At 42.3% G+C, this 15272-nt stretch overlaps 2 protein-coding genes across 3 annotated transcripts in view; one reads left to right on the top strand and one right to left on the bottom strand.

Moving 5' to 3' along the window:
• Positions 1-409: 409 nt before the first annotated feature.
• On the top strand, positions 410-4089 carry nkx6.2 (NK6 homeobox 2). The gene is made up of 3 exons (XM_069689876.1): positions 410-1270; positions 1869-2041; positions 2395-4089. Exons 1-3 carry the CDS (start codon positions 826-828, stop codon positions 2641-2643), a joined length of 867 nt encoding a protein of 288 aa, XP_069545977.1. The 5' UTR covers positions 410-825; the 3' UTR covers positions 2644-4089.
• A 1493-nt stretch (positions 4090-5582) lies between these two features.
• LOC138615964 (inositol polyphosphate-5-phosphatase A) overlaps positions 5583-15272 on the bottom strand; it is a 143695-nt gene continuing 134005 nt past the window's right edge. The window contains exons 13-16 of one of the 2 annotated variants that reach the window (XM_069689875.1): positions 11755-11866; positions 8843-8911; positions 7815-7902; positions 5583-7479 (exon numbers count right to left, since the gene is read on the bottom strand). In XM_069689875.1, the coding sequence (XP_069545976.1) occupies positions 7822-7902; positions 8843-8911; positions 11755-11866 (262 nt within the window). In that variant the 3' untranslated portion in view covers positions 5583-7479; positions 7815-7821. The remainder of the gene's footprint in view (positions 7480-7814; positions 7903-8842; positions 8912-11754; positions 11867-15272) is intronic. The other variant, XM_069689874.1, reaches the window with a different exon arrangement.

Here is a 15272-nt window from a genome sequence, read left to right as displayed (position 1 = left end):
ACACCACGTGACGTGTGTTAGGAGAAATGTCAAGCGGGAAAAAAAAAAAAAAAAAATCCAACATTTTAATGACACCTTCCACAGCCCGGGCAGGCTAATAATAAAAGCAACATATGCTCGGCTGAATATTTTTCTGATGTTGTCTTGCTCTAAATCGTCTCTTATCTGCAGCATGGATCACCACCTGTCATAAATAAACCCAGTCAGTCCTAGTAAGCACTGAGTAATGTCGTTCATATGCAGCTTTACTGAGGATTCCTATTTCCGACAGCACCTCAATGCAACACTCGTCCAGCGAAGACGCACGGAGTCCACGTCTCCTCCAATCAGAGCCCCGTCTCACTCAGCCTTGTCCAATAGGAATAGCGCGCATGCAGGTGGCTGCGCTGTTATCAGCGAGTCCCGCTTCACTCGCAGCGTAGAGCGAGTCAATTTATGGAAAGACAAGCCGACCCCTTAATGGTTCCCATCAAAGCCACTAAAAACATCATCAGACAGGATTCCTGCGGCGGACGCTTGCAGCCTCCTCCCAGCTGACTGATCCGACCAAAACAAACACGCAGAGACACTTTCCGGGACTTTCAGCAGCCGCTTCGCTTCCCAAGAGAGAACAACTTCGCTTTTTGCTCAAGTTTTCCCAACATTTTCAGTGACTTCCTCCTCATCCAGGATACTTTTGGAGAAGGCGGCAGAAGTGGCCTGGCTCCTGCGCTCCACCACTCCGCTCTGCTCCTTTATTTCCTCTTTCTAGTTCAGCTCCACTTTTTTTTTCTTTTTTTCTTTTTTTTTTTTTATCCGCGAGAGTCTGGCGGTTCATGTTCACAAATGTTAGCGGTCGGGCAGATGGAGGGTAACCGGCAGAGTGCTTTCGTCCTGGGCAGCACCCCGCTGGCGGCGTTGCACAACATGACCGAGATGAAGACGTCCCTGTTCCCGTACGCGCTGCAGCAGAACCCCGCGGGCTTCAAGGCGCCTTCGCTCGCCTGCCTGAACTCCCAGATCGGGGAATTGCGGGGGACCCCGCACGGAATAAGCGACATTCTGGGGAGACCCATCACCACCGCCGGGCAGCTGCTGACCGGATTTCCCCGGATAAACGGCCTGGCGACCACCGCGGCCGCCGCCGCCGCCGCAGCGGCGGGGATGTACTTCAGCCCGGCGGTGTCGCGGTACCCGAAGCCTCTGGCCGAGCTGCCGGGGAGGGCGCCTATCTTCTGGCCCGGTGTGATGCAGGGTTCTCCGTGGAGGGACCCGCGGGTTCCTTGTCATGGTAAGTCCTGTGTGTGTGTGTGTGTGTGTGTGTGTGTGTGTGTGTGTGTGTGTGTGTGTGTGTGTGTGTGTGTGTGTGTGTGTGTGTGCGTGTGCGTGCGTGTGTGTATGTGTTTACACATCGGGGATTAGTTTAAATGTGAACGTTTCTGTTTAAATACAGAGGCTTCTCTCCAGTTTATAGAATATTTTTTGCTGTCTTGTAATTTAAGACATTATTTAGGCCACTAAGAGGCCTGTCAGTCCACAGAGCAAACACCACCAACAAAATACACAGGCTGTAGGTTTTTAACACAATCAGGACAACAAAATCTGTATCTTATTAATGTCATAGCTGTGTAAAGGTGTGAACACGTGATATTAAGTGGTATATGATCACCACAGACATGGCAATTCTTCACAGAACGCTGAAGTTTCACCTGACAGGACTTTTAAACTATAATAACAACAACAATAGCGATCAATATTTGGGTCGGTAAACTCGCTCAGACTCACTTCAGGAATATTTGAGGCTGTGTTAGTGAGCACCACATTTACAATTACGTTTTATTCACACTTCCCTGTGTAACCTCTTGATGTTGCTTTTTTTTTTTCCCCAGCTCAGGCCAACATGATGATGGACAAGGACGGCAAAAAGAAACACTCCAGACCGACTTTTTCAGGACAACAAATTTTTGCACTGGAGAAAACTTTCGAGCAGACGAAATACCTGGCCGGCCCGGAGAGAGCACGGCTGGCATACTCTTTAGGAATGACCGAGAGCCAAGTCAAGGTAAAGACCGTCACACACACCTGCTGAGCGGGCTCAAGTTGGTGCACGCGTAAAACATTATGTGATCGAAATACACTTGAATTTGTATTCCACTATTGGCTATACAGGCCAATGAATATATAATTATTATGCTTTATAATGACCAATTATTCATGTTTGATCTCCTAATTTTATTATACTATATTATTATTATTATTATTATTATTCCTGTATTAGTTTCTATCGTTTTTACCACGTTTCTCCACATAATCTTCTCTTTATAACACAGTAGATCATTTCTGTTTCTGCCTTTGAGTGTTTGCTTATTACTGGACCTGTTGAGCATCTGTGTATTCTATTTCCCTCCTCAACAGGTTTGGTTTCAGAACAGAAGAACCAAATGGCGGAAGAGACACGCAGCAGAAATGGCCACGGCCAAGAAGAAGCACGACTCGGAGACGGAGAAAATGAAGGAGAGCTCGGATAACGAGGACGACGACGAGTACAACAAACCACTGGACCCAAATTCAGACGATGAGAAAATCACGAGACTGTTGAAAAAGCACAAGGCCACCAACCTGGCGCTGATCAGCCCTTGCAGTAACAGCTCGGACGCCTTGTGATGCCCACAGTTGGGGGACCCAACGTGGAGGGGGGCCAAAGGGTCTAGCAGAGACTTGTCGCACTCTTTCTGACCCCATTTCCACCTGACATTACGAACATGCGTCTGAGGGGATCGCGTTTTGTTCAGACAGAGCAAGAAAAATGCGTAAAAACCAAGTGTGCTCAAAGACGCACCGAAGACTCGCTCGCCAAAACGTGGCCAGAGACGCATTTGGCTGCATTCAAACCCACTTGTAGACACTGTACACACGGAGACATAAGTCCTGTAAGAAGTGGACTTCAAGAAGACTGATAATGACCAGCTTGTGTCAGTTGAAAGGACAATGATGTTGGGAAATGAAATTTGTGTTGGCGACGCAAATCAGATTTTACGCATATAAGTGGAGTTTTAACAACAAGTGTAAATGTAAACAAAATATTCTACACACACAATCCGGATCAGTGTTGGGCTCATTAGTGTGAAAGTTTATGACACCAGTAATTCCGATTTATTTTGTGGGATTTATGACACTTGTTACTCAGAATTAGCAGCTTCTGTCACCTTTAGATGTAGGCCACTTCTTTTGCTCTGAATCACACCGCTGAAAGATTCTTATTAATTTGGGATTTAAATTTCGGCAGTCGTAATATTTTCATCTGCAGAAACATAATTACACCATTACCGTCCTTTTTCATACATCCTGCAAGTGTTTTAGATAATTCAGCTTTAATTACATTTTTTTTGGTTAAAACATCGGGCAGACATTTGCTTTATGTGGTTTGGAGAGGTGACTGTGAGTTTTTAATTGATCTGATTTATTAGGAGCCAACGCTGATCCGGATCCCAGACGCGTGTTTTAAAATGGCAGGTGCATACGGGGCCTGTGATGCTTGTAAAGCTCAGTTTAACCAGGGTATCCACTGTCCTAAAAGGCGAGAGAATAAAATGTTCGGAGGAGGGCGCAGGTTTGAGATGAGTGAATGATTTGTGCTGTACAGCCCGCAGGTGAAAATGTACGTGAGATTGTATATATATTTTTTACTGAATAAGTTATGTTGTTCCATCCCGTGGAAACGTGGCGGCCTTCCTCCCGCCGCAAGCAGCCCTGACGCGCGTATTCCCCCTCAGATAAACCTGCTGCTTCGTTTTTTCTTCTTGCAGAGTCATGTCGCCCCTTTTCACCACCTTTTATTGAATTCTCAATTCCGGCACACAAATGTATAAAAGGCAAAATGCTGTAAATAATCATTGTTTAAAAAAGAAGGAGAAAAAAAAAGCCGCTTGTTTTAACTACATCACTTTGATTTAATTTGAAGGAGTTTCTGTTTGACCTCATCACGCAGCGTAACAGAGAACTGGTGCATCGTTTATGTTGGATCTAAAGAGAGTATTATTGCTTCCGGAAAGGCTATAGGAAGGAGAAAAAAAAACAACTTTGTATTATGAATAAATTATTTAACAAGCATTTTTGTTTCATTTTGGGGTTTGTTTTCATGTATGGGCTTAATATAAATTAAAGATGAATTCATTATTATCGAAAATTGAATTTCATTATTGGCAACAAAAAAGCTTAAGGATTCAATATGTTGGAATTCGTTTTCATGTATTTTTTAAAAAGTCTGCAGTATCACTGCAAACACTTTATATGGGTAGCTAATAATAATGTATAGATTTTTTTTAATCAAACATTTATTGTTTACTAAAAGAAACGTTTTTATTAAATTTAGTTTCAACATTTAGATTTTTTTTCAATAATGACACTCATACAAAAATAAAGCTTTTATGCAGCTTCATTATTGTAGAAAAAGGTCTAATGTTTATTAACATATTTATTTAAAACATGTTTTATTATTATAGACAGATGTTTAATTATATTTTCAATCAGTGCAGAAAATTTTACTAAAACTCCAAACAGTCAGTTCTCTTTTATTAGAAGATGTTTATTTTGCACTCGTCTATTTTTGTTTTTCCCCAAAGTTAGGATTTGTTTAACTCTTTATTTATCTTCAGTTTCATGTCGGGTTTTGTCATCAAAACGATACGTATTTTAACTCATTATTAATTTATTTAAAAAAAAAAAAAAAAAACGACAACAACTATTCATTGTGGTTTTATGTGTAGTTTGTTGTGTTATATAAATAGTTCATCCAGTGTATTTAATATGGAACTCCTGGACAGAAGTGCGTCCCCTCTGTCTCTAATGCGGTACTACACCTAAGTCAGTCCTCTCTCAAGTCAGAATCAATGGGAGCCGTCAGCCAATCAGAAATGATCAAATCACTCAACTCAAATCCCACTTTGGAGTCTCTCATAATCCGTGCATGAAATGAACACCTGTTGTCGTATGAAACGGTTCTACAGGAGCAAAACGACAAAATAAAGACAGTTTGATGGAGGTCACAGTGACAGTCAAACTCCTGAAGCCACAGTCTGCTGACATTAAACACTGTCTGTTATACATAATAATGGATTTATAGTCAATTTATTGTAACTTATTTTTGTTTTTATTCCCAAAAAAATGTCCCTTATTCCTATTTGCTACTAGGAATTGTTGAATTTGCTGAATATTCTGAAAGGTTTAGTGTCACGAGCTGCACTTGTTTTTTAAATAATCGAAAATGTTTATTATAGATTTAAATGACCCATTTCTGGCCACAGACGAGGAGAAGTTGCATTATTTTCTTAATTGTGCAAAATCGTTGTGTAAACAAAACCTCTTGTGGGAATAAAGGCCAATGCGGAGACACCAAAGTAGATAGAAAAGAAGAATATCTCACAGGAAGACGTAGTAAATTGGAAATATTTTTCTGGTGGTTGTTTGGAGGCCCATCTTCAACCAGTTAAAGCTGGTGTCCCGGTCTGTTAGTAATAATACAGTAATGACTCCGCAGAAAGCCAACAGATGAAGAACCTGTGTGGTAAAGAGGTAAGATTAGAGATAATGAGGACAAAACAGGCTTTGAGCTCTAATGGTTTTTATTGCTTGAGAACTGCATCACCTACAGTAGAGGCCAGGCCGTCCAGAAGGGGCTAGAATAAAATCTCTATCTGCTTTTTATAAGATGGAGTGAAGAAAAAAACTGCGGCTTATACTCCTACAGTATACTCACAATGACCAGCAGGAACAAAAACAAGCAGGGCTTCTTTTTCTTTTATAACTTTTTGCCGACAAACCAAATCACACAAGACAACATAAATTCTGCAGCAAGCACAAAATAATTTCCACTTGCAGTGATTTAGATGAAAAAAAAAAAAAAAAAAAATCAGAGAGGATCAATGTGACGGCTTCACACAGTCTAAAACCTGTAGTGTAGTAAATGAAATCAATAAAAATGAATCGCCGGTCGCCCCTTTAATGCTCCAATTATTTGCAATGAAGGCTGCTGAAGGCTACATACAGAACAAATAAAAGCAGGTCTCCCTGCTCTTTCCCCGCATTTAGAGTTACTCTGTTGTGTTTTTTTTCTCTTACATTTCATAATCCACACCTTTTACCGTCTGACTTAAGTATTTTTAGAACTCTTACACACTTCATCTCTGTGTGGGATACTTGGCACCATAATGCAGTAACAAAAATAGACCCAAAAAAAGAAAAAGAAAACAGTTTACATCTTAAGGACACCCAAGCCTACCTAAAATATCACATTCAGAACCATAATATTATAGAAATAAGTTAGAGTAAGAATAATAATATCATAATGTGAGAATACTATATATGAAACATTATCTTATATACTTGCATGGTCTATGGCACTGCTTAAAACATTCTTGGATAGGTAATAAATCACCGAACGGTTCCTCTGCTTCTCTTGCCGTGTACGGACTTATTCAAAGGTCACTGTGGCTGCAGGAACACCTACCCAATCACTCGGCTGCCGCGCACACTTCAGCATAAACATTTTGGTAAGAATTATAAATTATCTCTTTAAAAAGTACAGTATATAAAATGAGACTCAACCGATGTGTCAGGCATGGCCGTGTGTTGTGCACACAACAACAACAACAACAACAACAACTCAAAAACAAAATGAAACAAACAAAAAAAAAAAATAGAATATGTATATATATAAATTGTTGAAATAAACTCAGAGGTTTCTATCTATTCCAACAAAAAGGACCACAAAGTTTGGTCAGAAAAAGAGAACGGCACTAAAACCATCAACAACTCTATGTTATAATGTCCAATGTACAAATAAACCTAACAATATAGATATACAACTTTTTTTGCATTGCACTTTTCTTTTTTTTTAAAACACCTTACATACTGTATGGAAAGTAGCTTCTATACATAGAGGCATACCTAAAAATGGCGAGTATGGTGTCTAAAAGTACATAGTAGGACTGATTTCAATTAGAGTTTTGGCAATGAGGCTGTGGCATGGAAAAGAGTCGCCCGTCTGTCCGTCCGTCTTTCTCTCGATCGCTCGCTCTCTCTCTGGGGAATGGGGTTGCGTGGCAACGGTGAGGTCAGCGATGTGTGTCTTGTCTGGAGCCGGGCCCTTGGGTGCTCGTCCACATTTCAACAAGTGTTTTATGGAGAGAAACCGGCGTGGTTTTCTTATGGATGAGGTGTCTGGACAACTGCAACTGGTCAGCACTGCTGAAAAAGTTCAGTGTATGCTTGTGCAAAGTGTGTGCGTGTGTGTCTATATGTGTGTGTGTGTGTGTGTGTGTCTGTGTGTGTTATATGTGTGTGTGTGTGTGTGTGTGTGTGTGTGTGTGTGTGTGTGTGTGTGTGTGTGTGTTTATGTGTGTGTGTGTGTGTGTGTGTGTGTGTGTGTGCGCTGTTTGTTTCTCCGGTGTTCTCACAGAGGCGCTTCACGGAATATGTTCTCCCCCCTTTGGCAACACTTCCCTGTGGAGGAAACAAAGAAAAGTTTTACTCCTTAAAACCAAGTCGTCTTTGTCGTCAAAGAAATATGATGTCATGTCCTTTATTTTCTCAGGTTTTTAGTACAAGATGCAGCTCAAGGTGTGTCAGTAAGTGTCTTAAAATGACTGAAGCATTTTAAGCAAACAGCAGTCGTGTGACATTTCACCACTTGTGAAGTTGAATTTAGAAGTAAAACTCTACAGACGGGCACGTTCGCCCCTCGCACTTGTGCCAAGTAATGACAAAAAGTCAAGCAAATCAAAGCAAAACAGTGGCAACAATGGGAAGAATTATAAGAAAGAAAAAATAATATTTACCACGACATCACTGCACCACACAACACTTGTGCTTATTTGCATTAGGTTTACCTGCCCCCGCTGTTATTCGGAAGGACAGGAAGACAGGCTGGCAGGGGGACAGAGACAAAAAAAAAAGAAAAAAAAGAGAAAATCAGCGTCCAGACTTTCTTAATGCTGTGTGGGACAAACACACACTCGTCCCCGCTCCCCTCTGACACGCAGGTTAAACTCACATACCAGCGCCGTGCATTCTGAGGCCCGCATGCTAACTACTTCGGACATTTCTGGAACATAGGCAGCTGTGATTTTGGCAGTGGTGTGTGGCTCGGAGGTGACGGCTGCTGCGGGAGCTGCCGGTGTGCTCGGGTCACCTCGCACACACACACCACCGGCCGTGTCACGCTGTGTAATGATGAAAGACCTGATTTAAGGCGCCTCTCTTTCAGGGGAAGACCTTCTGTCTGACACGGAGCAGACTGAGGCAACAGTGTTAAAACACTTTCTATACAGTCAGCTTCACAGAAACAAACCTCGCTCACACTTTTTTTTAAGGTTCTTCCTGAAATATAAACTGTTTCAAATTTGATTTAGAGACAGAAAGTTTAGAGGGGGGGGGGAGCTGCTGATACGAGACAATTTAAAGAAATACTCAAAAGTGTCTTTAAAGTTAAACTTACAGGCCGAAGGTAAAAAGACATTAATTTGATAAATAAACTCAATTTAAAGAAAATGTTGAAATAAAATCAGTGCAGGTTAAAACTAGTTGAGTATTGATTAGCATTCTGGTGGATATGTAATCAAACAAACAATACAGTTATAGCATTACAGGCTGTATCGGACACAAACCAAATCTTCTAACCTCTAATGATTTATGAGCCTCATACAGTTGCAGCATGTTTATAACCAGACATACAGGAAGTTCTATTATTTAACTGTTTCCCCAAACAAAATGCAAATATGTCATAATCCCTTCTTCAGTTGAATCCCGACATGAATCACAGCACAGTCACACACAGTGAAGATGTGGGCAGAGGCCCTGTTGTTACCTTGTGGTCCCCCATGCAGACATTGGGCCCAATGTTATCATAGACTATAGACTTCTCTTCATTTTCAGGCTGCAGAGACACAAAATCAAATGCTGTGTGATGCAAACATGGAGAGAACAGCAGGTTTCGACTTGTATCCACACCTCTGTTACACTGTTCACACGCACACACGCACACACACACACACACACACACACACACACACACACACACACACACACACACACACACACACACAGGATTCAGCAGAGTCAGCAGCAGAGTGTTTGTGTTTACACCGCAGCATCATTACAGGCTCGTGTCACGTTTTATGACACGTTCATGGACGAGCAGTCGGCGCAGCAGCTTCATTAAACACAATTAGCAGGATCACATGGTTGGTTTCAAAATAAAAGTCACGTAGAAGCAGAAAACGGTGAGATTTAAATGTGTCCATATGACCAACAGAGGCAGGAGCTTCACTTTTTGTGTGTTTAGTTCTGAAATTAACAGTCAGGAACATAATTAATTTAGGTGCTGATAAACACCTCATTATTTCACCAGTGATGTCACTCTGAGCAGTTTATCTGTTATCTGCAGAAGATTTCTGCTCGATATGAAACACTTTAACCTCTTAAGTCATATAGACATAGCGTAAGTATTAAGTGGGAAAAATGGGAACAAATATAAAATTAATACTTAATGTAACTGCAAAGTAACAAAGGGTTTATGAAATACTTTAAGTTCAGAGACAGCTGTTAGAAAATTAAGTCAATTTACAGTCACAAATGTGTGAAAACATATATTTCAAAATCCTGTTATAGCCTGTAGCCTAGTTCAAGTAAACTTTTATATAATACAAATAAGTGTAAGTAAAGTAAGTGAGTAAATATGTAACATTGATGAACTCTTACAGGCTGTCAGAGAGCAGCAGGAACAAACTCTGAGGAAAGTTTTACCTTAGAACTTGTGCACCGCGCGGTGGCGAGAAAAGAAAAGCAGGAGTCATTTTCAAAGTGTACATTTGCCTGATACACTCCCACTGTAATCTAAGAGCCGATCTCAGAGAACCATGTTTCAATATCACGTTGTGCAACACAAAGAAGCTGTTCGTTCCCACTGGCACGTGAATCTGAAGGCTGGAGTATAAATCACACTTGTCTGGTTGAACTAAAGACTTTTTAAACAGCCACCCAACCCCCACACGAACGAGCACACACAACACGGAGGCTGGTGGGTGCTGCCAGTTGTGACTTGGTGAGCTGCACTGGCGCCTCAGAAGAAAGAGATAGAGAGCTTGAGAATGAACCATAAAGCGAAATCCAAATTAACTTCAGACCAATCCTGCGGCGCAGCGGGGTCAGCACACGGTGCGCCTCCACCTCACTACCTTTTCTAGCGGGCCACGCACTGCCACCGCTCTATTTGTCTGGCAGACGGCCCTGCGCCGCTGCCTCCCGTGGCCCGAGATACATTCATCAAACACACACTTGATAATTTACAAAGGCAGCATAAAATTGTGGATTTTCGGGCTGCGTAATCTTTAGACAGATAAACAAATTACCCGGGGCCCTCCGGCAGAGAGGGAGCGCTCGCTCGGCTAAACATTCATTACCGGCGCTCCCGGAGCTGGTGCCGCGCCGCGCAGCCAGCGGGCAACCTTTGGCGTGTTAGGGCTCGGCAAGCAGAAAATAACATGATGGCGAGTTAACCGACCGTGCCATGATAGATGACGCCACACGCCGGGCTGTTTACGGGCCCATGTCTCAACAATCTGTAACGCTCAAAGCCAGAGAGTGTGTGTGCTCAGTGAATCATCAGCCAATCTGCGAACACACTAACTGTTCGACTCAGTCCCCCGCATTACAAGCAATTAGCCGGTGCTTGAGGGCAAGAAAAGCAAACAACAAACCATCTGTATCTGAGTGAATCACCTTTTACATAATTCTGACATTAACTGGCCGAAACAAGCAGTTTTAATGCTTTACAGTCACTGTTTTTTAACAGGTTACTGTGACGCAGTGATCAGAGTTGGCTGAAGAGTCCTCGTCATGCTTCAGTTAGTAAAAGAAGAAAGATCAGGAAGGAATTTCTCATTTGTGGTGGACAAAGGAAAGCCAAACTTCCTGAGCAGCTCCCTGCTGTGGACTGGTACTGTACAATACACTGCGGCATCTCTTTCACTCACATTAACAGATGAAAGCCTGGATGTTACAGCTCTGAAAGACTTCTAATGAGAAAGTTCAGTTTAAATCTCAGGATTTGGGGGATCTAAAACGCAAAAAAACAACAACCTGATTTGGGTTCGTCATAAAGGCCCTCCTACTCAAAGGGTTTTATCTCAAAGAAGGGTAAAATAAATCTGGGAAAATACTTGCTTGGTTGCATGGTGGATCTCCAAGTAATCCAGCAAACAAAATAGTGAGTCAAGAGTGAACAGACTGCAGCATACAGAGAGAGAGAGGGGGGGGAGGGGAGGGGAGGGGAGGGGAGGGGAGGGGAGGGGGGCGGCACAGAGGTGGCAGATTGGCAGGTGTTTATATTGCTGGGATGGATTTGAAGCCAGGCAGGGTTCGACTCTCTGAGGAGGAAGACAGATCTGTGGCTTTATGAAGAAAAACTCTATAAGTGCTGGGATATATATATATATATATATATATATATATATATATACTGTCTGGATGGACCCCCGGCTTAGCGCTCCAAATTAATATTCACAGACACCTCATCCTTCCATCTGTGAAGTGACGGAGGAGGGGAGGGAGGGTGTCGATCAAGGAGGACGGAGTTGTAGAAGCAGAGTGAAACAGAGAGTGATTCATAAAGTCGTTTTGTATTTTAGTGGAGTGAAAAGTGATGTTTTGGTCAAAATATGAGGGAATCTGGCTTTAAAATAAAAGCCTCTGAACTGGATAAATATTGGTTGGGCTCACCTTTAGGACCAGATCTCGGGCAGAGGGAGACATGAGGATTCGGTCACACCAGGCCGGGCATCTGGTGTTCATGTACTCCTTCCCCTGATTGCTGTCTTCACTGTACGGATAACTGAGGACACAGACAAAAAAAAACAACAGTAAATAAAACATTTATATATATTTAAGTGGTATCCAAGTAACTTGCACAAGAGAGCCAATAAGGAAGCCAATAAATATGATGCGTGGGCAACAGGGCTTCAGAGGAATAATAAATATGATCCGTTATCTCCGATGAAAATGTTTTCCCAAGAAAACAGGAGGTCCATTAGTATGACCAATCATCTGAGTAATCTCTTGAATCAACACACACGGATGGCTCAATCAAAGTAATCTTCCTCTGCCAACTGTACAGGTTGTGTGTGTGTGTGTGTGTGTGTGTGTGTGTGTGTGTGTGTGTGTGTGTGTGTGTGTGTGTGTGTGTGTGTGTGTGTGTGTGTGTGTGTGTGTGTGTGTGTGTGTGTGTTTGTTTGTTTGCTTGAGAAAAAGAGAGGGGTAATAAAAAAGAGAGACTGAGATTGAGGCGGAGCGGGCCAGAGGGAGATTCCTTCGCCCATATGTACAGCTACATCCCTCCACAGTCATCAAAAACAGATTAGATGCTGCAGCAAATGGCTGAGAGAGATTGTATCTTGGAACAGCAGGGAACAATCGCATGATTTAAGCGGGCGGCAGGTTGGAGTTGGGCCGGGAGCCATCGAGCTGATACAGATTTACATTGTTGAGAATTCAATTTGCTCCTTCGGCTCATCAAACTGCTTCAGACTTACACGCCACCAATCCAATTTGTTTGTCGGCGCTCATCAGGATGTAAGACCGGGCTTACATACTGTAATACCAATCCAATTTGCTCCTTCAGTGCCACGCGTGCTAACCGTAGCATAACACAAAGTGCCTCTTCTCCGAGGACGGTGATATCCTAATGATAAAATAAACACACACACGCCGGGCTCTCGATTCATCACACTTGCCAAGCTCTGATAGCTTAATTGGACTTTGTGCTGAGGCAGAATACGCATTTGGTTGTGCTTTCTATCAATATTTGTGCATTCAAATCACTGGATGCTCCTGCTGCGACTACTGCCACGACTATCACCGCTATCGCTCCTGGAGCTACAGGCATCACCTACTGCTACTACTAATGTGAGAGCAATAGTGTCTCTTACAGGCAGAGCACATTTTCAATGAATATCTGCCTCCTTTCTAATGAGACATGGACTAAAGCAGAGGGCACATACATGTGATTGTATGTATCTGTGTGTTTACTGTACGTCTCACTACAACGGCAAAAAACACACGAATGCTGCCTGATTTCATTTGAGCAGAAGATTTCCAGACTGTCAGGGGATCATCCAAGGGACGTTGAAGGGGACATGAACGTATGTGCCAAAGTTCAATAGTTGTTGACACGCTTCATCGAAACACACAATTATCAGCCTGATGTCGGGATCAGAGGAAAAGTCAGTAGGATTTATCTTCTGAGGACCATGTACAAAAAAGCTTTTTAGAGATATTTGAAAGAATAAGTAAAAATCTTTGACTTTTGGGTGATGTTAAAGAAAAGGTCAGCAGATCTCATTTGTTAGGATTCATCTTCTGAGATATCAGTACAAAATTTCTTGGCAAATTAAATGTACTAAAATTGTTATGTACTAAACTAAAAATGTCAATATTTCAGTCCGGACCACAAGTTTGGCCTGACTAACCAACGTTATTTATCCCCACAGCCCCTTACAGAACAAAAATAATCGTAGTGTTGTCCTGCCAATAAGCAATATTTTGAAAAAAATTCCGACCATACATTTTTACATACAATGACAAGGATTTTTCAAAGCAGTTTTCTGCTACTCTTCTCCCTGCATATTTTTCTAAAATGAATTGTGGTCAACTACTTTGTGCTCATTATTCATTGCTGCATGTGTGCCGTACGTGCTACTGTTATGCATATTTGTTGTATTTATTAATTTTAGACAGATACATCATTTCTTCACATCAGGTCAGGGACAATAATGACAAATGAGCATGTTCCTGTCAAAGAGAGAATACTGTTAATTATAAGTTGTATTACAGACTATTCATTAAAATGTAGATCTGCTTGTTTTTTTGTCCGTCCATCGGTACATTAAATTACAGCACATCATTTAAATGAATAACTGCATCACTTTTAATGAGACTTGGAAACATTTAAATTGCCTGGTGGCGCTCTCGTCATAAAATGAGTGCAATACCAGTACTTCAATGATAGGAAGGTTTAGTTCTGTAGTTGTGAAAATTAATATTAATCTTCAGTCATAAACATTCACACAAACAAAGATGAGATGGCTTTACACCAGTGATGCAGTAATTGTTCTTATAAATCATAAACGTGTGTGTGGGTGTCTTTTGTCTATGGGGTTAAGGATGGGGCACGCGCGCGCGCACACACACACACACACACACACACACACACACACACACACACACACACACACACACACACACACACACACAGGCACGCAGCCCCCCCCACCAGGTGTTCAAACAGACCTGCAGAGGGCTACTTAAAGAAGTTCCCTGCCTCCAATTAGCATTAATAGCACTTAAACCACGGTGGAAATGCACGGGGGTTTTGGTATGCTAATCAAAGGGGCTAAAGAAGTGATCCTGGGATAAAAGAGAGCATGAAGAATAGGATGAGTGAAACAGAGATAGACAGGGAGGCAGAAGAAAGGGGATAAAGACGGATCAGACAGAGAGAGGCAAAGCGAGGGTGGAAAAGAGCAAAGTCTTCAAAGGGGCTCGGAGAGCTGCTCGACTTCAGGGTGGCCTGAATGCTGCTGCTTCCTGAGGGACGATCCCCAGCCTTAAAACAGCCTGCCAACAATCCTCCTATCAGGGACTCTGTTATAGCTTTATTGATGAACAAGCCTGGGGTCATTTTGGTGTTAAAGAGATTGAGAGAAAATCCAGTTTTCCCCCTCATCTCCTTCAAACAATGAACTCCCTCCTGATAGCAAACTTCCCCGAGCACTTCGACAACAAAACTGTCTGATGACAGCCAGCTGCTATAAAAGCTGATTAAAAACACTCAACACTGGCCATTAGAGGGTCATTCTGCATGTGCAGGTAGAGGTTGTTTCTTTCTCTGTTCTACTGCACACCCTCCATTGACTCGATAGAGATAACAGGTCCTAATGCAACAGCAAACAGTTGAATGGCGCGCAGTGATTAATGTGTCAGATTAGCGAGCTCACAAACTTATCGGGAAGGTAAACGGTCCGAGAGGGCGTGAGGGCCGGAGCTCGTCCGCTCATATCAGACCGTGACTTGCCCGCACAAAGACTAATTACACCAATTAATGGAATAAACCGATAACTCCAACAATAGTGTATCTGGATAGGACTTCAACACATTCACACACATGTACACATTTAAAATGAACAAGCAGACAGCCACATACATACTGATGTACTAACGCTAGTCCTGAGGCTAATATGTTG

The sequence above is a fragment of the Brachyistius frenatus genome, unplaced genomic scaffold (assembly GCF_029030835.1).
Source record: "Brachyistius frenatus isolate BFR_SWC_R1_liver_20210118 unplaced genomic scaffold, ASM2903083v1 Contig_8, whole genome shotgun sequence".
Classification (NCBI taxonomy): Eukaryota; Metazoa; Chordata; class Actinopteri; family Embiotocidae; genus Brachyistius; species Brachyistius frenatus.
The sequence above is the reverse complement of the archived record's forward strand: the minus strand, read 5'-3'. Positions and strand labels throughout refer to the sequence as shown.

Coding starts and splice junctions, on each gene's coding strand:
- nkx6.2 (XM_069689876.1), top strand. CDS start 826: ATGTTAGCGGTCGGGCAGATGGAGGGTAACCGGCAGAGTGCTTTCGTC. Junction 1,271..1,868: donor CCCGCGGGTTCCTTGTCATG/GTAAGTCCTGTG, acceptor TTTTTTCCCCAG/CTCAGGCCAACATGATGATG. Junction 2,042..2,394: donor TGACCGAGAGCCAAGTCAAG/GTAAAGACCGTC, acceptor CCTCCTCAACAG/GTTTGGTTTCAGAACAGAAG.